Raw genomic sequence first — 26,822 nt, 5'->3', positions numbered from 1 at the left:
GGAAGCACGTCCAGCGTCACCAACCATGACTATACCCCAGAAGTCAACCGGGAGGAGTGGAACAGCGGTTATGGCAGACGGCACAAAACGGCACCACCCCTCCGACTTCCCAACCAGCCACCAGCTGCGGGTATATTCCACTGCCCCAAACCTCAGCCACGCCGATGGCAGACGGCTCAAAGGCGCGCTGAAGCCGGAGGTGGAACAGGGAATCAAAAAAAAACACAACCCCCCCCCCCCCTCCCGGGTGCAGAGGTTACCTGGGAAACACCCAGCATAACCAAACTGCACCACTCCAGCAACGCCGACAACCTACGGCTCACACGGCTGGAGCCAGAGGGGAAGAGAGGGAATAAAAAGAAAATACCCCAAACCCCCCCCCCCCCTCCCGGGTGCAGAGGTCACCTGGGAAATGCCCAGCATAACCACACTGCACCACTCCAGCAACACCGACACGTACGGCTCACCCGGCTGGAGTCAGAGGAGAAGAGAGGGCATAACAAAAAAGAAAAAACAACCCAATTACCCCCCCATCACCCCCCAGGGAACCGTCCCATCAAACCCTGGGGAGGTGAAACTAAAAGAAATAAAAAAGAAAGACTAACAGACTAACATAAAGTGGCTTGGGTCCTTTTTTGCTCCAAACAGACTGCAGGGTCACGACCCCAGAACACTAATAGTGTAAAAAAAAATAAAATCCCACACAAAAACCAACTCAAACACCCACAAAAATTGAACACAAAACTAATAAGTGATTTATACCGTCAAGCTCAAACAAATGGAACACACCTGTTCCAACTTAAGAGCTTAACGGTAATGTGACTCAGTCACCAAAAGAGGGAGCCAGAGTGCTAAAAATAAAACCCCCTTTGGTAACAGAGAAAACAAACTCAAGCTGCTTTTCTGTGCGCAGCTGTGTGTAACACACAACCAAAAATGTGCTTCAACTAAATAACGCCGGAGCTGTCACAACAGACGCAGTAGTTATCTTCATCCGGGGAAACGGGGCTACAACTGTAACACGGGAAGCTCAGCGACCCGTGCCACAGAGCTCCGCCGTGCGCGTTCACCCATTACAGACACACTCTTGCAGCTCCCGTTTAAACCTCTTATCCGGTCGGAGCGTGACGCGAAGCCGTCGCCAGTCACACTCCACCACGACCCACGGATAAGGCACAAACACAGGAAACACGGCTGCAAGAGAGCACGAATCAGTATTCAGTAATGGGTTCTCAAACACGCACCATCCGGGCGGAGAGCACCCGCAACTGATCCGGATAACTTCTGAACGTCTGCTGCCGCCTTCCCGGCGCGTTACCGTCTCTGCTACCGCTGGGTCCGTGATGTTTGGCCAGAGACTGTTATGTGTCGGACGCAGCCCGGAGAACCGACCAGCGTTTGAAGGACCCAGTATAAAATAAGCAGAGCACGGTACAAAGGATAACAGAGTTTAATAAACATAACAGTTATGTGATAAATATACAAACAAATAAGTGCGCGGTCTGCGAGGTGGTAATTGCGGTGTGCTCCCAGCAGCACTAACGGTCCGGAGCCAGAACCTGTTCGGACCCAAGGACCCCGCCGACACCCCGCAGGTGGCCGCGACAAACCGAGTCTGTGAATGAAGAAATCATCATGTGAGTCCACACTCCACACACAGAGAGAACGCTCAAAGGTGTACAAACAGCAAACACTTCCTGGCTTAATTACTAATCAGCTTCCCACCCTGCAGGCATGGAACACTCTGTTCACAAACTCACTGCAGTGGAAGCTGATTAAAATGACTAACATAACAGCTCAATATAATAAGGTGTGAGGGACACCACATTTACTGACTGTACAAATGTTAGTCACAAAACCTAACGTACCTCAGGAAGTGTGCTGACGAGCGTGAGACCTCACCCTCTCCTCTTTCACAGACCATGCATCAAACCTGGACGTTCTCTGCATCCACTGATGATGAGATGGCTCTCAAGACGACGATCTCACCCGTCTGGTCACAAGGTCGAGTCTCTGGCAAATACACACTGTGTACTCCAGACTTAAATGCCACCATGTTCCAATCCGTGTAGATGCACCACAGCTGTGAGTCCTGACGAGCCGCACCTGATCAGCCTCAGGTGATCAGGGTGAGGTCCTGGTAACTCAGCCACACAGCCACTCAGTCCCAAATGCGCACCACCTGGAAGGAAAACCAAAAGACAGAAACAGAAGACAAACAAAAGCCAGCCAGGCACGCCAGCCACAACAATAATTTGCAGCAGAATTTAAATCGCACCTTTTTGCTTTATTGTCAAACCTGTTTATTTTGGGATTTTTGTGCAGTGCTGTAGTGTATTCTTTATTATTGGCATTTATTCTTATATTGTTAAAGTTTATTTTGTTTAGTGGTTTGATTTCTGGTAAAGTCCAATATAAATAGTCATTATAATATAATAATACTATTGTTATTAGTAACACGTGATTTTTTTCAGTATGTCACACCAGTCTAATTTGCAAGGCCTCCCAAACTAGTAAAAAAAAAAAAAATGCTACTTATACTCCAGAAAACACCGTAATTGGGGAACTGACTGATTAAAGATTAATAATGAGGCGTGGTCTGTTCTGTTATTCCATGGCAAAGAGAAGTGTCAATGAACGTGAAAGAAGGAGGACATCATTACACTGAATGAATGAATAAATGGAAAAATATAAAATGATTTAGTGGTTTTGATTTGCACTTTTACCACTTGTTTTAATTGTATTTTTTGGAATTATATAGTTGTTTTATCAACGTATTGATTTTTTTTTTTTTTTTTTTTTACTTCAATGCTGTTAGTTGCAATTAAGTCTCTTGTATTTTGCATTGCTTTCTGCTGATTTTTATATTGTAGTTTCCAGAATGGATGGTCACGCAGCTAAGGGCTCCTTCACACATAACAAGATTGAGGCAGAATGGCGCACGGAGGAGGAGTCAGACGGCACTCGTGGGAAATTGGAGCCTCACTCAAACGCCTCGTACAGCAGTTGCCACATTCATTCGGGCACGGCACATGCACTCTATATTCACGTGCTGCTCGCGCCGGAAACCCATTCGAATGGCGGGCATGATGAGGTTGCACTGCCATCAGATCGTGTTTGGAGCAGCTGAAGTACATGCCGTACACTGGTTGGACATATCGTGCCGCGGCCGAGCACCTGCACGAAATCACCTTCTATGTCGAACCATGGCTGAATGATGCAATCGAGGCAGCCTTCACACCAGCGCCCAATGCCGGATGAATGACCATTCGACCCACTCTCAGCAGGAGTTGGCTGGAGTCCAGGTGACACTCACAAACATCCAAGAACACTCGCGGGGCACTTAGAAAAGGCTGGGCCATTCGCGCTGCCAGCATGAGAGTAGAGAGCAGCTGACCACTTTCGACCTGGCCGTGTGAACAGCAGCATGTTTTCTAAGTGCCCGACGAGTTTGCCGTTACCAAGCAACACACGTCATGCAAGCTCCTCCCTGCCCCACAATACGTGGTGTGTGAGTGTGTCACCCCCCCATACACACCATGATTGAACATGATTGTCAGGTGCGGCTGAGGTGGCTGCAGTGCAATCACTGCCCAGCGCAGCACATATCTGTATGGCTGCGATGTCCAGCTGGAACAGCTGGCCGCTGTGTACTTGCAGCTCAGCTGGAGGACATATGTTGCACCATCAACAACATGAACAGCACTCCACGGAATGCACATGTGTGAGTGGGCTCTCATGCTCTCGTCAGTTCCAGATGACAGCGGCTCAGTGAACACGATGTGTTAAATTAAAAACACAGAGAACAGGACAATTAAATAAGTACATACAACAATAACTACATACATAATGACATAACAAATACATAAAATAAATAGTCACCTGTTGCAAGGTGAACTCCAGATTGAAAACATGTTCACGCTAGCTTGGCTAACAGAGGAATTCCCTTTTGGCTGACCTGGTAGAGTTCGATCCCACTGCCGTCCCGGCCAGGATAGTCACAGAGTAGTCACAGAACATGCTTAAATGCACCTGTGACTTCGGGACGAAGTCAAAAATGGTGGGGAGATATGTATCAAGGTGAACTCCGGATTGAAAAGATGTTCCTGCTAGCTTGGCTAATGGGGGAATTCCCCTTTGGCTGACCTGGTAGAGTTCTGGTCTTTAGTTCAAGCAGTCCGGTGTTCGATCCCACCACCGTCCCATCCACAAAGGTCCTCCAGTCACACACCTAACAAAGGAACAGAGAGTGACACTTTTTTCTTTGAGCTGAGTTTCTTCGGTAAGGTGGACCTGTCCGCACCAGCTGCTGCTGTTGGGATCTGTGGATTTGCAAGTCACAGCTGGCGAACACATACGGTGTTATGAAGGACATGACCTAAAAACTCTCCATTGTGATGCGGGTGCTTGGGCATGCTGTCCTCACGTGGAAATACATAAAAACAAATATCACCTTTACAACGGGCTGGAGCAACCATGTCAGCGTGCACATTGGCGGGCTGTACCATGTGAAAAGAATCATCATGTGTAAACACAGCTGATGATCTGAATGTCACGTCACCACGTCAGCTAATGGTCCACATGACGCATTCTTTTGTGTCAAAAGACACCTTCACACATGTAAATACACAGTCTATGACAAGGTGCAAACCACCGCTAACACTCAAGAACACAAAGATCAGGTTAGACTTTGGTAGAAAACATCTAAAAATGTCTGAGCAGTTCTGGAAGAAGATCCTAGGAGAAATGAAATCAAGAAAGACTTGCCCCAGAATACTGAGAAGAGTGTGGAGAAGTTACCAGATCATCTGTTTAAACGTGGAGGAGGCGGTGTTATGGGGTGGAAATGTATGGCTGCCATATGTGTGTCAGTTCAAGATAAAACTGTTCAGTATTGGACACAACTGGTCAAATGTCAAGACCACAGAGAGTCATATATTACGGTAACAGGAAATCACAAACATTAAATTGCATGAATAAGTACATGCGACTGCAAAATGGGGCTTGCAAAAAGCTGTATGCAGGCTTTTATTTTGTTAAATAGTTGGGCTGATTCAAACAAGTATAACAGACAAATGAATTCATGGTAATCCAGAAATGCACAATAAGTAATTTACTATATATCTTAGTGACTTTGCATATTTCCTGTTTTGTGTGTCCACTGCAGAAAACTATCAGACTGACAGGAAGAGGGTCTATCCTGGGATATGGCTCCCTCTAGTGTAAAACAATAAACTGACCAGCTGCTGCAGCACTTTGATTGCTCTGCAGCACACACTGTATTCAAGTTGTTCGTTTGAGGGTGCTGTTTTTAGACTCCATGTTGCACTTTGCATTATACAGCCTTTCCTTTGGTCCCAAGCTGCTTGAAATCCAAAGAGATGATTGCTTTCACAATAATTATATTTTGTTTGTCCAATTACTTTTCTTCTTTGAAAATGAAAGGACTGAGTATAAAAATTAGTGTAATTCCTCAATGCATATTTTTTTTATTATTAAAAAACATGTTTTTTTTTTTAAATTAAATCTCTTCTACAAGAACACCTTTTTTTTTTATTTTAACTTAATTTTATTGTGGTCACTATCCAAATACTTCTGAAACTAACTACTATTTTGTTAGAAAATAAACTGCGACAAAAAAACATGTTAAAAACAGAAATATAACCGCATCTTCTTCAGCTATTTTAATATGAGATCTAGGGAAAATATCTGTCATATTTATGCGTTTTTTGTTCGTTATGTATAGTTCTTCTTATTAAAAATAATAATAATAATCAAAAATATTAATTCGCGCCCATGTAAGATTCCGGATTTGACCTGAACGCAGCACAGCCCTTTTCATGTACGTCACTTCCAACATGGCGGCGCCCCGTGTGGCTGTGACCGTGGAGGGAAGCTGCGTGGAAACAGGACTCGGTCAGTCACAGACAGCCGCCGGAGGTGTGAAGAAACCTCTGTTTGGAACTCGTTTCCTCACAGACCCGGGACAGGTGTTCCAGCACAACGCCTGGTCAGTAATTCACGGGAAAAGTCCCGAGTGGGAGAAAGTCACGGGGTTCGATTTAAATGACGTGCAGCAAACTTAACCATTAATAACACTTCTCTTGTAATGCGGAATAATATTTGGTCTTGGAGTCCAAGTTGTAGCTGAACCTGAAATAAGTTTGGAATTGGAATAAATTTATATTTTTATTTAAAGTGTTGCTATGCTGGATAGTAATAATTAATAATACAGGAAGCGCTACTGTTACTCTGACACACAAGTAGCCAGTTATCAGTTCAATTCACAGTGGCACTGGCATGTTGTGGCATGCCTGTTTAACCTCCACGTTGTGTTGTTGTACTCTCGCACTCTGTCTCTCTGATCGTGATGCAAACTCCCGATCTCTGACGTGGGTGATCTGACCAGGAGGGTTCTGGCGTCTGTGGCCAGAGCATCATTTATTGTTGGGAAATGAAGTTTACCATATGCACAGCAACTCCTGCTGGCCTCCATCACACCTGTGGTGACTCAGTGGTGCTCTTGTGAAAGCCTGTAGCACTTCAGTTACACTCAAGTAACACACTTGTAGCAGTCTGGCACATTTCTGTGGAATGCTTTTGGCATTCTATGACACCTCTGGCACTTTTTACGCAGCATGTGGCACTCTTGGCGGCATGTGGTACCAATGGCACTCTTTCAACGCCATGTGGCACACATTTGGCAGCATGTGGCACCTGTGGCAGTCTCTCGGCAGCATGTGGTATCTAGCACCTGCGGTACTCTTTTACTGGCATGTGGCACTGCTGCGGCACTCTTTTGTGGGCATGTGGCACCGCTGTGGCACTACTGCTGCACTCTTTTGCTGGCATGTGTCACCGCTGTGGCACTCTTTTGCTGGCATGTGTTACCGCTGCGGCACTGTTTTGCTGGTATGTGGAACCTCTGCGGCACTGTTTTACTGGCATGTGGAACCACTGTGGCAGTCTTTTTTACTGGCATGTGGCACCCCTGCGGCAGTCTTTTGCTGGCATGTGGCACCACTGCGGCAGTCTTTTGCTGGCATGTGGCACCCCTGTGGCACTGTTTTGCTGGCATGTGGCACCACTGCAGCACTGTTTTGCTGGCATGTGGCACCACTGCGGCACTGTTTTGCTGGCATGTGGGACCCCTGCGGCACTGTTTTGCTGGCATGTGGGACCCCTGCGGCACTGTTTTGCTGGCATGTGGGACCCCAGCGGCAGTCTTTTGCTGGCATGTCGCACCACTGCGGCAGTCTTTTGCTGGCATGTCGACCCCTGTGGCAGTCTTTTGCTGGCATGTGGGACCCCTGCGGCAGTCTTTTGCTGGCATGTGGGACCCCTGCGGCAGTCTTTTGCTGGCATGTGGGACCCCTGCGGCAGTCTTTTGCTGACATGTGGCACCACTGCGGCACTCTTTTGCTGACATGTGGCACCACTGTGGCACTCTTTTGCTGACATGTGGCACCACTGCGGCACTCTTTTGCTGACATGTGGCACCACTGCGGCACTCTTTTGCTGGCATGTGGCACCACTGCGGCACTCTTTTGCTGGCATGTGGCACCACTGCGGCAGTCTTTTGCTGGCATGTGGCACCCCTGTGTCACTGTTTTGCTGGCATGTGGCACCACTGCAGCACTGTTTTGCTGGCATGTGGCACCACTGCGGCAGTCTTTTGCTGGTATGTGGAACCACTGCGGTAGTCTTTTGCTGGCATGTCGCACCACTGCGGCAGTATTTTGCTGGCATGTCGACCCCTGTGGCAGTCTTTTGCTGGCATGTGGGACCCCTGTGGCAGTCTTTTGCTGGCATGTGGGACCCCTGTGGCAGTCTTTTGCTGGCATGTGGAACCACTGCGGCAGTCTTTTGCTGGCATGTGGCCCCACTGCGACATTCTTTTGCTGGCATGTGGCACCACTGAGGCACTCTTTCGGTGACTTGTGGCAATCACACGTGATTCAAATCCATATGGTTTTTGAAAAAAATAAAAAGGTTGGATACTTTTCTAACAGACCTCGTATACTGTAACCATGCTCACCACAGCTGGCAATGCAGTCCCTCGTGTATATTACTGTGAAATGTTTTAAGGATGTGTAACATGGTGACATTCACAGCACTGTCAACACACCACATCGACTTCCCATACTAACGATGTTTTGTTGTTGACAGGGACAATGTGGAATGGACTGATGACCAAGAAGCAGCTGCCAAGAAGAAGGTTCTTGAAAACAGTCAGCCACTGCCTCCAGAGAAACAAGGTGGTTGTTGACAGTAATATAAGAGTCTTAACTTTATTTTCAGTGTTAAACATTTTTTGTCTTCACTGCTTTACTTCTTTTTTTTTTTTTTTTTTTTTGTAGAGGAATATGACACCCGGGCCAATGAGTACTGGAATGATTTTTACACCATCCATGAGAATCGTTTCTTCAAAGACCGTCACTGGCTCTTCACTGAATTTCAGGAACTGGCCCCACATTGTCGTCTTAACCGTGAATCACCTCCTAAAGTGTTGGACAGAAACGTTAATCAGCAGCTTGGACTGGATCAGGAAGGCTTCGGGAACGCCGGTGCTGTGCTGCATGCTGATGGTGACCTTCCCGGCTCTTCTGCCACATATCGCATTCTGGAGGTTAGAGAGGAACAACACACTTAAAAATGTGTATATGATAACACAAGCAAAATATATATGATTATAGTTTGCACCTGTTTGCCTCTTTGGAAAATAATAAAAAAAACAACTTAAAAGTAACATTTAGTGAAATTTGATGAAACATTTGACAAATGTTAATTTTAATGTTTTTTTTATTATAGATTTTCTTTAATGCATTTGTTATAGAGCACAAATAAAACTTTTTTTTGCCATGTGGCCTTCGTTTAAAGACTGGGTAGCTGCAACAACACCACAGTTACTCAACATGTTATTCTTATTTTATAATTAATATCAGGGGTAGAGAAATCTTGTCAGTCTTGTGATTAAAAGTGGTCGACAAGTCCAATGATTTTTTTGTTTTCAAACTTGCGCCTTAAATAACTGAGCCATTTGGAGATTACAACAGAGTTTTGGACAGCGAGCCATCCAGCCTTCATTTGGATGGATGGTCAGTGTAGTTGTTTTATGTTCAAGCACAAAACGTGACTGAGGAGGAGAAAAAACAGAATGAATTCCATCATCACACTAAAATGAATTCCAGTCAGAATAAAAATACAAGCTGCTAATTTATGTTAGTTTTCAAAGGTATTAAGCTGCAGCTATATGTTTTATTTATTTCAAAGTAAGTTACCTCTTATGTTATTCTTATTTTCAAAAAATATTGGCAGTCAAATCAGCCTGCATTGTTCTGTTCAATTTATATCAGTGTTTTTCTGCACATGCCCAGGTATTTTTTTCTTTCTTTATAAGAGTTTGGTGTTTACATTCGTTCTACAAAGTTTTTAAAACAATAAAATGTTAACACATTTCTTTATAGCAGTTCTGTCATTTCAGAAATGCAACAGAAAACAACCACAAATCAGAAAAAGGTGGGACTATATGTAAAATGAAGATAAAAATAAAGATGTTGCACTATTCCCAGTTTCTCAACACACACACCCACAGAAGCTAGAAATTCTTCCAGAGTTGTCTTGGTGGCTTCCCTCACTTGTCTCCTTCCAGCATGGACATGTAGTTTTTGAGAACTGCCTACCTGACACAGATTTACCATGAAGTACCACACTGTTTGTATTTCTGAATGATTGATGTAAATGAATTCAAAGAAATATTCAGTGACTTGGAAATGTTCATGTATTCAACCCCTGACATTTCTCATGAAAACTGGCTGGAAAAATGATTAATTCTTACATTTAGAATAAACTGCCCTGGTCTAGTGGTTAAGGTGTTGGGCTTGAGTCCAGAAGATCATGGGTTCAAATCCCCGCCTGAATGGAAAATCACTAAGGGCAAGGCCTATTGCTCCTGGTGTGTAGTGAGCGCCTTGTATGGCTGCACCCTGACATTGGGGTGCATAATTGTAAAGCGCTTTGAGCGTCTGATGCAGATGGAAAAGCGGTATATAAATGCAGTCCATTTATATATACTAACAAATAAAATCAAGCTGACCACACAAAACATGAAATATGTTGGTTTCATACAGTCTACAGTAAATAGAAGTCAAAGAAAATGTCAGGATCATTATGCCCCACCCCGTCCTCGCCACCACATATTTCATATCATCCAAACTTTTCTGATTTGGAGTTATAAAACCAAAAGAAAAAGAAGAATTTAAAAAATATATATATAGTTGAACTGTATATAGAAAAACATAAGCTGTATTATTTCTATTCATTTATTTTAAATTTCAAATATGTTTTGTGGCACAAGAAGAATTTTATTTGTGGAAGATGAGACAAAAATGGCTCTTTTGACAGTAAAGGTTGCAGACCCCTGACCCATTCATAAAATTTTCATCATACTAGTCTGAGTCTGCGAATTGTTGCCCCCAAAAAATCAGAGATATTATAGAGCTTACACAGCAAGAATAGACAAGTGGTTTAAGTGACAAGAGTAAAGACTATGTTTGGGCTGCATAAGACAAGCACAAGGCCACAAGTATAAGAAGCACAGTACATTCATATAAAAGCAGAGGATCATGTAAAAAATAAAAAAAAAATTAGAACTTTACATACATTCAACACAAAATGTAAACGTTCTGTCATGCTGTAGATTTACACATACAATAGTGATTGAATACATGCACATGACGTGATGATTAATGCTACGATGAGGCTTGCCAGCTCACTGTAGGAGGCTCTGAGCTTCCAAATACCTGGGACCACTAGCTTGGACCAGGAGGACCAGTAACAAAATTAGTGCTACTGGTCCTGACGAGTAGGCTCAAAAAATATTTCTCTAACCCTGAATATTGCAGGTAATTGCTTCGATCCAACCCTTTGTATTTCAGTGGTTTGTCAGATTTAAGGATTTGTAAATATTTCCAATAAAATATACTCAGGGTTGCCATCCTTATCAGAAGTTGGTTTTCTTGTAGATTCAGGTTGAAAATCAAATACTTTGGCCTTAGGGTCAACATTCATTGATATACCAACAAAAGGACCTGGAATTAGAAGGCCAACAGACAGACAGGCAGCTTGGCCCCAATGATAAACCTTTGGCATATTTGACCTTGGTAGGTGATTCCAGAATCCACCTACCATATTAATAGGAAGTTTGGTGGAATTTTGACCTTTGACACTGAAAGACCTCAAGCATTGCTAAACAAACCTTTTAAGCTGACACAAGACAGACTCGACAAGCTCATCAGGAAAGCTGGCTCTGTCCTGGGGGTTGAGCTGGAGACTGTGGCGGAGGTGTCGGAGAGGAGGATGTTGAGGAAACTGCTCAGCATCCGAGACAACACCTCCCACCCCCTGCATGCCACAATGATGTCGTGGCAGAGCACCTTCAGCCATAGATTGAGACCACCGAGGTGCACCACAGAACGCCACAGGAGGTCTTTCCTACCTGTGGCAGTCAGGCTGCATAACTCCCCCTTCTGCAGCATGGATACATAATTTAACAGAGTTATTCAGATACTCAGAGTTATGTGAAATATTGGCGAATGTCTTGTGCAAATGTCTTTACAAAAAACATTGTTTACTGTTACTGTTTCAGTACTCTGGCAAAATAATTTCCTTCGGGATAAATAAAGTTGATCTTATTCTTAAGGTAAATTCTGGGGTTGACCGTCATCAAATTTGGTGGAAGTTGGCCAAAAGATCAGGAGGAGTAGGAGAACAAATGTTTCTCAAATTATGCTATGATGCAGTTGCGATACCAACACAATCTTATTTTGTGTGATGCATGAATTTCTGCTCATCTAACAGGTTGGCTGTGGCGTGGGCAACACGGTTTTCCCAGTACTGAAGACCAACAAGTAAGTCCAGACCAGTCCAGAATTGTTTTTGTGCAGTTTTTAGCCCATATTGAAACTACAGGTCTGTTTTCCGACATGTGTGTGAAGCTTTAACTGCAGCGTTGTCTTTTGCAGCAACCCAGGACTCTTTGTGTATTGCTGTGATTTTTCCAGCTTTGCTGTGGATTTAGTCAAGGTGAGATGAGGGGAATAATATGTGTAATGTGCCATCAGTGTGTTTGAGGTTGTGAGCTAACATTGCTCTTGTGTCATCAGTCTAATCCAGAGTACGACTCCAGGCGCTGCTATGCCTTTGTTCACGATTTAAGCGATGCCGACTCCAACTACCCCATTCCTGACGGAACCCTAGATGTTATAGTACTAATCTTCGTGCTGTCTGCGTTACACCCCAACAAGTACGAACTTCTTCTTTCCTGATTTCTTTGTTTTTATTTGAATTCTCTCTGCATTGTTGGATAAAGCATGGGTTGTGGCTACGTTTCACACTTGTGTCAGGATGCAGGCGTCCATCAGCAGATTAGCACAGTTACTGAAGCCTGGGGGAGTGATCTTGCTCAGAGACTATGGACGTTATGACATGGCACAGCTCCGCTTCAAGAAAGGTTAGTCAGAATGGCGTCCTGTGAGATGGGATGGTTTCATCACTCACCGCAGCACTCTGTGAGCCACCAATGGGTCTGGACTTCCAGTTTCACAGAGCCTGTGTTTTTGGGATGTTGTGTCACTGTAGACCTCTGCATAAGTAATGAACTGAAGTTTTTGTTGTTTTAAAACCTTTCTTGGTACTTCTTGAACACAGTTAAGAACATAATAGGTCACATTTTGTTGTGAAAGCTTCAAACTGGAACAACACTACCTTGATTGTAATATTGATTGCTGAATTTCTGCATTGTGTTTTCCAATAACTCACTGATTTTCATCTTTTCCTTTCTTTTTTTAGGAAGGTGTCTTTCAGAAAACTTTTATGTCCGTGGTGACGGAACACGAGTATATTTCTTTACGCAAGGTATAAAAAAAATTAACTACAATACTTGATTTTTCAGGTTTCTCTTTTTATTCCCCACTCACAAAGTGTAAAAGGAAGATTATTTTTACTTTTGTTCTTTTATTTCCATCCATGCATCCATTCAGATCACACAGTGCTGTGAAAAAGTTTGTGCCCCCTTTGCGCTTATACATGTTTTATTTATGATGTGAAATGTAGTAGTAATAAGGATTCGTGATATTATTATTTTTTTTAAATTGTGTCCTTTAAGCTAGCAGTGAACAAATTTGCAGCATAACAAAAACAAGAGCAATCTGAGATTTCTGACGTCCACCAATCTGGATCCGGATCGCTTCCAAAATTCTGTGGAATCTGTCATGCCCTAATATCTATCTGCGGTGCAAATTTGGTGAGAATCCGTGAAGTAGTTTTGACGTGATCCTTCAAAACCTATATGAAGTGAAATCTTGATCCAGAATCTAGATGTGGATCACGTCCAAAATTCAGTGGAGTCTTGCATGCCCTAATGTTTATCTACGGTCCAGATTTGGTGAGAATCCATGAAGTATACTCAACAAAAATATAAACGCAACACTTTTGGTTTTGCTCCCATTTTGTATGAGATGAACTCAAAGATCTAAAACTTTTTCCACATACACAATATCACCATTTCCCTCAAATATTGTTCACAAACCAGTCAAAATCTGTGATAGTGAGCACCTCTCCTTTGCTGTGATAATCCATCCCACCTCACAGGTGTGCCATATCAAGATACTGATTAGACACCATGATTAGTGCACAGGTGTGCCTTAGACTGTCCACAATAAAAGGCCACTCTGAAAGGTGCAGTTTTGTTTTACTGGGGGGGGGATACCAGTCAGTATCTGGTGGGACCACCATTTGCCTCATGCAGTGCAACACATCTCCTTTGCATCATCCGTGAAGAGAACACCTCTCCAATGTGCCAAACACCAGCGAATGTGAGCATTTGCCCACTCAAGTCGGTTATGACGATGAACTGGAGTCAGGTCGAGACCCCGATGAGGACGACGAGCATGCAGATGAGCTTCCCTGAGACGGTTTCTGACAGTTTGTGCAGAAATTCTTTGGTTATGCAAACTGATTGTTCCGGCAGCTGTCCGAGTGGCTGGTCTCAGACGATCTTGGAGGTGAACATGCTGGATGTGGAGGTCCTGGGCTGGTGTGGTTACACGTGGTCTGCGGTTGTGAGGCTGGTTGGATGTACTGCCAAATTCTCTGAAACGCCTTTGGAGACGGCTTATGGTAGAGAAATGAACATTCAATACACGAGCAACAGCTCTGGGAGACATTCCTGCTGTCAGCATGCCAATTGCACGCTCCCTCAAATCTTGCAACATCTGTGGCATTGTGCTGTGTGATAAAACTGCACCTTTCAGAGTGGCCTTTTATTGTGGGCAGTCTAAGGCACACCTGTGCACTAATCATGGTGTCTAATCAGCATCTTGGTATGGCACACCTGTGAGGTGGGATGGATTATCTCAGCAAAGGAGAAGTGCTCACTATCACAGATTTAGACTGGTTTGTGAACAACATTTGAGGGAAATGGTGATATTGTGTATGTGGAAAAAGTTTTAGATCTTTGAGTTCATCTCATACAAAATGGGAGCAAAACCAAAAGTGTTGCATTTATATTTTTGTTGAGTGTAGTTTTGAAGTAATCCTTAAACGCATATAAAGTAAAACTTGATCCAGAATCCAGACCCGGATCACGCCCAAACTTTATTGGATTCTTCCTTGGCCTAATAATGTACCTGTGAAAATTTTGTCAAAAATCCCTGCAGTAGTTTTAATGTAATCCTGCTAACAATAATCCTTCAAAGCCTATATAAAGTGAAAGTTGATCCTGGATCCGGATCACCTCCAAAATTTAATGGAGTCTTCCATGACCTAATATTTATCTGTGGTGAAAATGTTGTCAAAATCTGTGCAGTAGTTTTGTCATAATCCTGCTAACAGACAGTCAGACACATAAATAAATAAACGGCAATGATTTTATTACGTTCTTGGCGGAAGTAATAAATACATTAAAGCCAACGCAATGACGTGCATAAGTATGTACCCCCATTCATATAACACAAATAAATCATCACTTTTGCAGCCAGTTTTCTTTAGACAAGTCAGGGAATACAACACCTGGCAATAATTATGGAATCACCGGCCTCGGAGGATGTTCATTCAGTTGTTTAATTTTGTAGAAAAAAAGCAGATCTCACACGACACAAAACTAAAGTCATTTCAAATGGCAACTTTCTGGCTTTAAGAAACACTATAAGAAATCAAGAAAAAAAGATTGTGGCAGTCAGTAACGGTTACTTTTTTAGACGAAGCAGAGGAAAGAAATATGGAATCACTCAATTCTGAGGAATAAATTATGGAATCACCCTGTAAATTTTCATTCACAAAACTAACACCTGCATCAAATCAGATCTGCTCGTTAGTCTGCATCTAAAAAGGAATGATCACACCTTAGAGCTGTTGCACCAAGTGGACTGACATGAATCATGGCTCCAACACGAGAGATGTCAGTTGAAACAAAGGAGAGGATTATCAAACTCTTAAAAGAGAGTAAATCATCATGCAATGTTGCAAAAGATGTTGGGTGTTCACAGTCAGCTGTGTCTAAACTCAGGACCAAATACAAAAAACATGGGAAGGTTGTTAAAGGCAAACATACTGGTAGACCAAGGAAGACATCAAAGCGTCAAGACAGAAAACTTAAAGCAATATGTCTCAAAAATCCAAAAATGCACAACAAAACAAATGAGGAACGAATGGGAGGAAACTGGAGTCAACGTCTGTGACCGAACTGTAAGAAACCGCCTAAAGGAAATGGGATTTACATACAGAAAAGCTAAACGAAAGCCATCATTAACACCTAAACAGAATAAACAAGGTTACAATGGGCTAAGGAAAAGCAATCGTGGACTGTGGATGACTGGATGAATGTCATGTTCAGTGATGAATCTCAAATCTGCATTGGGCAAGGTGATGATGCTGGAACTTTTGTTTGGTGCCGTTCCAATGAGATTTATAAAGATGATTGCCTGAAGAGAACATCTAAATTTCCACAGTCATTGATGATATGGGGCTGCATGTCAGGTAAAGGCACTGGGGAGATGGCTGTCATTACATCATCAATAAATGCACAAGTTTACGTTGATATTTTAGACACTTTTCTTATCCCGTCAATTGAAAGGATGTTTGGGGATGATGAAATCATTTTTCAAGATGATAATGCATCTTGCGAAAATTGTGAAAATATTCCTTGCAAAAAGACACATAGGGTCAATGTCATGGCCTGCAAATAGTCCGGATCTTAATCCAATTGAAAATCTTTGGAAGTTGAAGAAAATGGTCCATGACAAGGCTCCAACCTGCAAAGCTGATCTGGCAACAGCAATCAGAGAAAGTTGGAGCCAGATTGATGAAGAGTACTGTTTGTCACTCATTAAGTCCATGCCTCAGAGACTGCAAGCTGTTATAAAAGCCAGAGATGGTGCAACAAAATACTAGTGATGTGTTGGAGCGTTCTTTTGATTTCATGATTCCATAATTTTTTCCTCAGAATTGAGTGATTCCATATTTTTTTCCCTCTGCTTGGTCTAAAAAAGTAACCGTTACTGACTGCCACAATTTTTTTTCCTGATTTTTTTAATAGTGTTTCTTAAAGCCAGAAAGTTGCCATTTGAAATGACTTTAGTTTTGTGTCATGTCTGTGATCTGCTTTTTTTCTACTAAATTAAACAACTGAATGAACATCCTCTGAGGCCGGTGATTCCATTTCCAAGTCACCAATGTGCTACATATGAAAAATCATGGTTAATTCCTGGGGCCGATTGGTGCCCGAGCTTATCTCTCGATTTTAAATACTCAAACTAGTGTACTTGTAGTATGCAAAAAATAATAATAATAATAAATAATAATAATACAGTATGCACAATCTGTAAGGAGTTTGAATACTCAATATGCATTTAGCAGAGGTGGGACGAAGTCACCATCGAGTTACTCTCAAGTCATGAATCAGTAGTGGTGTCCAAGGAGCTGTGATATTGTACAAATATGTATCAGGAGCTGTTTGAAAATGGCTGCTGTTGCCAAATAGAAATTTTCATGGCATACACATCATCTGTCAACATGCAAGTCAAAGGACAGGTAAAAGGGCAGCGCCGTAGTATGTTCCTACTACTCGTTTGCTTTCTTCTAGTACAGTAGTGTTCAGAATAATAGTAGTGCTATATGACTAAAAAGATTAATTCAGGTTTTGAGTGTATTTCTTATAGTTACATGGGAAACAAGGTACCAGTAGATTCAGTAGATTCTCACAAATCCAACAAGACCAAGCATTCATGATATGCACACTCTTAAGGCTATGAAATTGGGCTATTAGTAAAAAAAAAAAAAAAAAAAAAAAGTAGAAAAGGGGGTGTTCACAATAATAGTAGTGTGGCATTCAGTCAGTGAGTTCATCAGTTTTGTGGAACAAACAGGTGTGAATCAGGTGTCCCCTATTTAAGGATGAAGCCAGCACCTGTTGAACATGCTTTTCTCTTTGAAAGCCTGAGGAAAATGGGACGTTCAAGACATTGTTCAGAAGAACAGCGTAGTTTGATTAAAAAGTTGATTGGAGAGGGGAAAACTTATACGCAGGTGCAAAAAATTATAGGCTGTTCATCTACAATGATCTCCAGTGCTTTAAAATGGACAAAAAAAAAAAAAAAAAAAAAACAGACACATGGAAGAAAATGGAAAACAACCATCAAAATGGATAGAAGAATAACCAGAATGGCAAAGGCTCATCCATTGATCAGCTCCAGGATGATCAAAGACAGTCTGGAGTCATTTGTAAGTGCTGTGACGGTTAGAGGACGCCTGTGTGAAGCTAATTTATTTGCAAGAATCCCCCGCAAAGTCCCTCTGTTAAATAAAAGACGTGCAGAAGAGGTTACAATTTGCCAAAGAACACATAAACTGGCCCAAAGAGAAATGGAGGAATATTTTGTGGACTGATGAGATTAAAATTGTTCTTTTTGGGTCCAAGGGCTGCAGACAGTTTGTGAGACAACCCCCAAACTCCGAATTCCAGCCACAGTTCACAGTGAAGACAGTGAAGCATGGTGGTGCAAGCATCATGATATGGGCATGTTTCTCCTACTATGGTGTTGGGCCTATATATCGCATACCAGGTATCATGGATCAGTTTGGATATGTCAAAATACTTGAAGAGGTCATGTTGCCTTATGCTGAAGAGGGCATGCTCTTGAAATGGGTGTTTCAACAAGACAATGACCCCAAGCACACTAGTAAATGGGCAAAATCTTGGTTCCAAACCAACAACATTAATGCCTCGCAGATGTGAAGAAATCATGAAAAACTGTGGTTATACAACTAAATACTAGTTTAGTGATTCACAGGATTGCTAAAAAAGCAATTTGAACATAGTTTTAAGTTTGTAGCGTCAACAGCAGATGCTACTATTATTGTGAACACCCCCTTTTCTACTTTTTTTTACTAATAGCCCAATTTCATAGCCTTAAGAGTGTGCATATCATGAATGCCTGGTCTTGTTGGATTTGTGAGAATCTAGTGAATCTACTGGTACCTTGTTTCCCATGTAACAATAAGAAATATACTCAAAACCTGGATTAATCTTTTTAGTCACATAGCACTACTATTATTATGAACACTACTGTATGTACTAGAGTAATGGTTGGGTTGATTGTACTAACTGAAGTTGAGTTGTTGGTCAGCTGCCCTGGTTTGTTCAGAGTCACCACAGTGGAGCCAGTATGCATTGGGATTTGGCACAAGGTTTTCTGTCGGCTGCACCTCCTGACGCAACTCCAGTTTTACATGGAGAATTGCATACAGTCCCTGGTCTTCCTAAATGGTCTCCCATCCAAGTACTAATTGGGACTTAACTCTGCTTAGCTTCTGAGATTTAACAGGATCATGCATGCACAAAGCAGAGCGACTACGCTAACCGAAGTTAACTACTTAGTAAATATTCGGACACTGGATTAGACTTCAATCATGAGGAAGTCTCAACAGTATAGTACTGCATAGTAAATCTATTTGTCGGAAGCAGTTCTCAACAACTGAGTGACCGACCACCTTTGACCAATCTGAAGTAGTCTTAGTCTTTGATTGAAGAGACTGGTCATTGTGCAATTTTTTTGTCTGTTGCATCACCAGTTCTACACAGTCATGGTGGAGTGGCACAGAAAAGTTTCTTAAAATAAATAAATAACACAAAATTTCAGCTACAAGTTGGCAGAAGGCGCATGGGAGATTCAAGCTGAGATTCGACTTGTTTTCTTGCATGAAAACCCTTGTTGTGTTTTATTAACTGGGGTACGTACGTGGGCACACTATTATTTTGGTTGATATTTTTATTGAATTCATGTCATGTTGGAGATATTTGTTTTCACTGTGAGTTTAAAGGTCATAATTTTAGAAATTGTAATAATTTCACGATGTCATGAATTAAACATGGAAAAAGCTCAAGGTAAAATAAATGGACTGTATTTATATAGCGCTTTTCCATCTGCATCAGGCGCTCAAAGTGCTTTACTATTATGCCTCACATTTACCCCGATGTCAGGGTGCTCCATGCAAGGTGCTCACTACACACCGGGAGCAACTTGGGGATTAAAGATCTTGCCCAAGGGCCCTTAGTGATTTTCCAGTCAGGCTGGGGTTTGACCCGAGGATCCTCTGGTCTCAAGCCCAACGTTTAACCACTAGACCATCACCTTCCAGACTTCCTTCAAAGGTACCAAACAGACACACAGCCCCTGGGGCCTGTTCCATAAAACAAGATTACCAAATAAGACAGGTTTATTTCGTGATTCTGTCTTAATTTTCACTGGAAATTAATTAATTTTCACTGGAAATTAAGCCAGACTCACGAAATAAACCTGTCTTATTTGGTAATCCTGTTTTATGGAACAGGGTCCTGGTCTTCTCAAATGGTGTCCCAGTCAAGTACTAATCAGGACCTACTCTGCTTCACTTCTGATATTGACGAGATGCACACAAAGCAGGATGACTGTGCTAAACACATAATCTATGCTTGTGGTACTTCTCATTTTAACCTCCCTAAGTAACTGTTCGCTTGACAAATGGTCATTCCAGTGAGATGGAGGATGCTTTAAAGCAGTGGTGTTCAAACTATTCCAGAAAGGGCTGAGAGGGTGCAGGTTTTCCTTGCAGCCACTGACTTCAGCAGGTGATTTCACTGATTAACATCACTTAGAGCAGGCGGGATGAGTTCAGTGGCTGCAAGGAAAACCTGTACCCTCTCGGCCCTTTCTGGAATAGTTTGGACACCACTGCTCTAAAGAGACCTTGTACCAAAGACATGCAGTCCTCACCTTCTTCTGTTATGAGTTGGTGTCCAATTTTTTCAACCATACAGTAAAACAGGAAGCACCAGGACATTCAATCTCCTGCAAGGATGTCAACCACACCAAACACCTGTCCGGCGACATGATGACTTCATTAGCTCATCCCATCCATCTCTCAATCTCAGAGGCTGAGGACTCAGAAACATGAATGCTACTCCTGATATAAGTGAATGTCTGTAAAAGTGACTTTCACTTCATATAGATACACTTTTGATGGCCAAGTTTAAGATGTCTTTGAAAACCAGGATCTCCAGACACTGAAATACCTCATTCAACTTCTTGACTGCTGCATTCAGTGTAGATTCAATCAATCAATCAGTTTTATTTATATAGTGCCAAATCACAACAAACAGTTGCCCCAAGGCGCTTTATATTGTAAGGCAAGGCCATACAATAATTACGTAAAAACCCCAACGGTTCAAAACGACCCCCTGTGAGCAAGTACTTGGCGACAGTGGGAAGGAAAAACTCCCTTTTAACAGGAAGAAACCTCCAGCAGAACCTGGCTCAGGGAGGGGCAGTCTTCTGCTAGGACTGGTTGGGGCTGAGGGGAGTTAATCAGGAAAAAGACATGCTGTGGAGGGGAGCAGAGATCAGTCACTAATGATTAAATGCAGAGTGGTGCATACAGAGCAAAAAGAGAAAGGAACACTCAGTGCATCATGGGAACCCCCCAGCAGTCTAAGTCTATAGCAGCATAACTAAGGGATGGTTCAGGGTCACCTGATCCAGCCCTAACTATAAGCTTTAGCAAAAAGGAAAGTTTTAAGCCTAATCTTAAAAGCAGAGAGGGTGTCTGTCTCCCTGATCTGAATTGGGAGCTGGTTCCACAGGAGAGGAGCCTGAAAGCTGAAGGCTCTGCCTCCCATTCTACTCTTACAAACCCTAGGAACTACAAGTAAGCCTGCAGTCTGAGAGCGAAGCGCTCTATTGGGGTGATATGGTACTATGAGGTCCCTAAGATAAGATGGGACCTGATTATTCAAAACCTTATAAGTAAGAAGAAGAATTTTAAATTCTATTCTAGAATTAACAGGAAGCCAATGAAGAGAGGCCAATATGGGTGAGATATGCTGTCTCCTTCTAGTCCCCGTTAGTACTCTAGCTGCAGCATTTTGAATTAACTGAAGGCTTTTCAGGGAACTTTTAGGACAACCTGATAATAATGAATTACAATAGTCCAGCCTAGAGGAAATAAATGCATGAATTAGTTTTTCAGCATCACTCTGAGACAAGACCTTTTTAATTTTAGAGATATTGCGTAAATGCAAAAAAGCAGTCTTACATATTTGTTTAATATGCGCTTTGAATGACATATCCTGATCAAAAATGACTCCAAGATTTCTCACAGTATTACTAGAGGTCAGGGTAATGCCATCCAGAGTAAGGATCTGGTTAGACACCATGTTTCTAAGATTTGTGGGGCCAAGTACAATAACTTCAGTTTATCTGAGTTTAAAAGCAGGAAATTAGAGGTCATCCATGTCTTTATGTCTGTAAGACAATCCTGCAGTTTAGCTAATTGGTGTGTGTCCTCTGGCTTCATGGATAGATAAAGCTGGGTATCATCTGCGTAACAATGAAAATTTAAGCAATGCCGTCTAATAATACTGCCTAAGGGAAGCATGTATAAAGTGAAAAAATTGGTCCTAGCACAGAACCTTGTGGAACTCCATAATTATCCTTAGTCTGTGAAGAAGATTCCCCATTTACATGAACAAATTGTAATCTATTAGATAAATATGATTCAAACCACCGCAGCACAGTGCCTTTAATACCTATGGCATGCTCTAATCTCTGTAATAAAATTTTATGGTCAACAGTATCAAAAGCAGCACTGAGGTCTAACAGAACAAGCACAGAGATGAGTCCACTGTCTGAGGCCATAAGAAGATCATTTGTAACCTTCACTAATGCTGTTTCTGTACTATGATGAATTCTAAAACCTGACTGAAACTCTTCAAATAGACCATTCCTCTGCAGATGATCAGTTAGCTGTTTTACAACTACCCTTTCAAGAATTTTTGAGAGAAAAGGAAGGTTGGAGATTGGCCTATAATTAGCTAAGATAGTTGGGTCAAGTGATGGCTTTTTAAGTAATGGTTTAATTACTGCCACCTTAAAAGCCTGTGGTACATAGCCAACTAATAAAGATAGATTGATCATATTTAAGATCGACGCATTAATTAATGGTAGGGCTTCCTTGAGCAGCCTGGTAGGAATGGGGTCTAATAGACATGTTGATGGTTTGGATGAAGTAACTAATGAAAATAACTCAGACAGAACAATCTGAGAGAAAGAGTCTAACCAAATACTGGCATCACTGAAAGCAGCCAAAGATAACGATGTCTTTGGGATGGTTATGAGTAATTTTTTCTCTAATAGTTAAAATTTTATTAGCAAAGAAAGTCATGAAGTCATTACTAGTTAAAGTTAAAGGAATACTCGGCTCAATAGAGCTCTGACTCTTTGTCAGCCTGGCTACAGTGCTGAAAAGAAACCTGGGGTTCTTATTTTCTTCAATTAGTGATGAGTAGTAAGATGTCCTAGCTTTACGGAGGGCTTTTTTTATAGAGCAACAGACTCTTTTTCCAGGCTAAGTGACGATCTTCTAAATTAGTGAGACGCCATTTCCTCTCCAACTTACGGGTTATCTGCTTTAAGCTGCGAGTTTGTGAGTTATACCACGGAGTCAGGCACTTCTGATTTAAAGCTCTCTTTTTCAGAGGAGCTACAGCATCCAAAGTTGTCTTCAATGAGGATGTAAAACTATTGACGAGATACTCTATCTCACTTACAGAGTTTAGGTAGCTACTCTGCACTGTGTTGGTATATGGCATTAGAGAACATAAAGAAGGAATCATATCCTTAAACCTAGTTACAGCGCTTTCTGAAAGACTTCTAGTGTAATGAAACTTATTCCCCACTGCTGGGTAGTCCATCAGAGTAAATGTAAATGTTATTAAGAAATGATCAGACAGAAGGGAGTTTTCAGGGAATATTGTTAAGTCTTCAATTTCCATACCATAAGTCAGAACAAGATCTAAGATATGATTAAAGTGGTGGGTGGACTCATTTACATTTTGAGCAAAGCCAATTGAGTCTAATAATAGATTAAATGCAGTGTTGAGGCTGTCATTCTCAGCATCTGTGTGGATGTTAAAATCGCCCACTATAATTATCTTATCTGAGCTAAGCACTAAGTCAGACAAAAGGTCTGAAAATTCACAGAGAAACTCACAGTAACGACCAGGTGGACGATAGATAATAACAAATAAAACTGGTTTTTTGGGACTTCCAATTTGGATGGACAAGACTAAGAGTCAAGCTTTCAAATGAATTAAAGCTCTGTCTGGGTTTTTGATTAATTAATAAGCTGGAATGGAAGATTGCTGCTAATCCTCCGCCTCGGCCCGTGCTACGAGCATTCTGGCCGTTAGTGTGACTCGGGGGTGTTGACTCATTTAAACTAACAATTATCCTGCTGTAACCAGGTTTCTATAAGGCAGAATAAATCAATATGTTGATCAATTATTATATCATTTACTAACAGGGACTTAGAAGAGACAGACCTAATGTTTAATAGACCACATTTAACTGTTTTAGTCTGTGGTGCAGTTGAAGGTGCTATATTATTTTTTCTTTTGAATTTTATGCTTAAATAGATTTTTGCTGGTTATTGGTGGTCTGGGAGCAGGCACCTTTCTCTACGGGGATGGGGTAATGAGGGGATGGCAGGGGGAGAGAAGCTGCAGAGAGGTGTGTAAGACTACAACTCTGCTTCCTGGTCCCAACCCTGGATAGTCACGGTTTGGAGGATTTAAGAAAATTGGCCAGATTTCTAGAAATGAGAGCTGCTCCATCCAAAGTGGGATGGATGCCGTCTCTCCTAACAAGACCAGGTTTTTCCCAGAAGCTTTGCCAATTATCTATGAAGCCCACCTCATTTTTTGGACACCACTCAGACAGCCAGCAATTCAAGGAGAACATGCGGCTAAACATGTCACTCCCAGTCTGATTGGGGAGGGGCCCAGAGAAAACTACGAGATTCTGCAAAGTTCACAGCTTCATCCTTGAATTCAAGGTCAGTAAAACTTTCCTGACCGGCAAAGGCACCAAGCCCCTGGTTTCCACAATCCTACAAAACCCCAGTCTGTATAAGCAATGACCAGTGGAGGATCCAGAACACCACCCTAACAAACACAAAATTTCACTGGGAAAAAAAAACAGAATTCCTGCTTCTGCTCTGGACAGAACTTGCAATATCTGTGCTGACTATGATGTCCAACAACTTGGAGATTCCAGAAGTTCTCAGGATGTCTTACACAGCAGCCTGACCAACCGCCAGCGTCAGCAGAGCATCATCTCCAGTCACCTGGAGGAGCTCAGATCCCTGAAGCGTTCGCTGCCCTCAGCTGTTTTGTGGCCCTTCAATCTCCCCAGCATTTGGTGGTTCACAGTTTACTGACAAATGAGCCACAGGATCTCTGGTCTAACATCCCGGCAGAGGTTCAGCCTGATGCAGGTGCTTAAAGTAGGTGGCCCAGCGTGACAGTACATTAGTACTGTCAGTTTTGAAACATTGATTGTACAAAATACATTCTATCACATGACCTGTGATGTCATCCATTCATGTTTGCTGGCTATAGACGGCAACAACAGGACAAACCACAATTAAAAACGTTCTTCAGCTTCTCCCCTTTTTTCACTTGGGGGAGCTGAGCTGGCTCTGCATCTTGATTTGGCACAACTTTTACATCTGATGCATTTCCTGACTCAACTTCACGTTACACAGAGACGGGGCACAGGTCATTTTGAACTTGGATACTTCTGTTTTGGAAACAAACACGCTAGTCACTTGGCCACTGTGCTGCCCACCCCCAACTGCTGAATGAAATTTGATGAAATGTATGTTGCATAATTAAAAGGCTGCAATCCCATGGCTGAGGATATTGTGTACAACTTTGTTCTCTGTGTGAAATAATTCATCCTTATTTTGATTTCAGATGAGCTTCACGAAATGTTTGTGAGTGCAGGACTTGAGAAAATGCAGAACCTTGTGGACCGAAGACTTCAGGTGAACAGAGGCAAACAGCTTACCATGTACAGGGTTTGGATCCAGTGCAAGTACCGAAAGCCTCTTGTTCACGCATCTGAGATGCGGAGCTGAGATCCTGTCTGTCCTCATGACTACAGCTGACATCAAGACAGTGCTGTCTCTTCATTATATTTCTCTGAGGACATGGAGAAACTGTTTTGTGATTTTGAATGAAGGGATGCAAGATGACTGCTAATGACTGATGGCCCAGTGTGTGGGTGAAGCAACGACAGCAGGATACTGTTTTTTCACTGGCATGTGTGACTGTGGACAAGATAACTCAAAAGCAGCGTAACAGAATTCCTTCAAACTTGGTAGGATTATTATGTGGGTAGACCTCTAGAGCTGATTAGATTTTGGAGTAGTTAGGTCAAAGGTCAAGGAAAACATGGTTTGAAAAACATTTTTTTTTTGTATAGCTCAACATCCAAGGAGCCTAGATAGTTGATCTAAAGCGTAATTTGATCAGCAAAGTATTTGATTGTGTGAATGAATGTTGAATCATACACAGTCAAAAACACCATGTATATTTACTTTTACATTTACAGCGGCGTGTAGAGCGTGCAGGGTATGCATCAAGCCTATGACACCTGCCATTTTACGACTGTAATGCCATCTCATGCTACTACAGTAGCAGATTATATTATTGATGCAAAAAAGGCATATTACTCCTGTATAAGTTGTATTGTTTGTTTTTAAATTCACCCAAAATAAAGAGCATGATCTTTTTTTTTTTAAAGAAATGCATGTTATACTTTTTAAATCAGCAGATTGAAATCTGGCTGGAGTATTTAAACCATTTCATCATGTTGTGCACACTTTGTAAAAGCTATGTTGGGAATCAATCAATCAATCAATCAACTTTTTTCTTGTATAGCGCCAAATCACAACAAACAGTTGCCCCAAGGCGCTCCACATTGCAAGGCAAGGCCATACAATAATTATGAAACACAGTCTACGTCTAAAGCAACATAACCAAGGGATGGTCCAGGGTCACCCGATACAGCCCTAACTATAAGCCTTAGCGAAAAGGAAAGTTTTAAGCCTAATCTTAAAAGTAGAGAGGGTATCTGTCTCCCTGATCTGAATTGGGAGCTGGTTCCACAGGAGAGGAGCCTGAAAGCTGAAGGCTCTGCCTCCCATTCTACTCTTACAAACCCTAGGAACTACAAGTAAGCCCGCAGTCTGAGAGCGAAGCGCTCTAATGGGGTAATATGGTACTACGAGGTCCCTAAGATAAGATGGGACCTGATTATTCAAAACCTTATAAGTAAGAAGAAGAATTTTAAATTCTATTCTAGCATTAACAGGAAGCCAATGAAGGGAGGCCAACACGGGTGAGATATGCTCTCTCCTGCTAGTCCCCGTCAGTACTCTAGCTG

General features: G+C 42.1%; 1 protein-coding gene across 2 annotated transcripts; it reads left to right on the top strand.

The window, feature by feature from the left end:
• Positions 1 to 5,849: 5,849 nt before the first annotated feature.
• Positions 5,850 to 26,156, top strand: mettl2a (methyltransferase like 2A). 2 transcript variants are annotated; one of them, XM_034191151.1, is made up of 9 exons: positions 5,850 to 6,010; positions 8,170 to 8,258; positions 8,361 to 8,629; positions 11,860 to 11,909; positions 12,063 to 12,084; positions 12,165 to 12,304; positions 12,405 to 12,511; positions 12,850 to 12,915; positions 25,349 to 26,156. In XM_034191151.1, the coding sequence occupies exons 1-9, from the start codon at positions 5,859 to 5,861 to the stop codon at positions 25,510 to 25,512; spliced, it is 1,059 nt and encodes a 352-aa protein (XP_034047042.1). In that variant the 5' UTR covers positions 5,850 to 5,858; the 3' UTR covers positions 25,513 to 26,156. The 2 variants fall into 2 exon arrangements, with proteins under 2 accessions (XP_034047042.1, XP_034047041.1); XM_034191150.1 differs by having other exon boundaries at positions 12,024 to 12,084.
• The last annotated feature ends 666 nt before the right edge of the window (positions 26,157 to 26,822 follow it).

This window comes from Thalassophryne amazonica, chromosome 16, assembly GCF_902500255.1.
Source record: "Thalassophryne amazonica chromosome 16, fThaAma1.1, whole genome shotgun sequence".
Taxonomy (NCBI): Eukaryota; Metazoa; Chordata; class Actinopteri; order Batrachoidiformes; family Batrachoididae; genus Thalassophryne; species Thalassophryne amazonica.
Note: the sequence above shows the minus strand (reverse complement) of the source record. Positions and strands in the feature narration are given on the sequence as shown.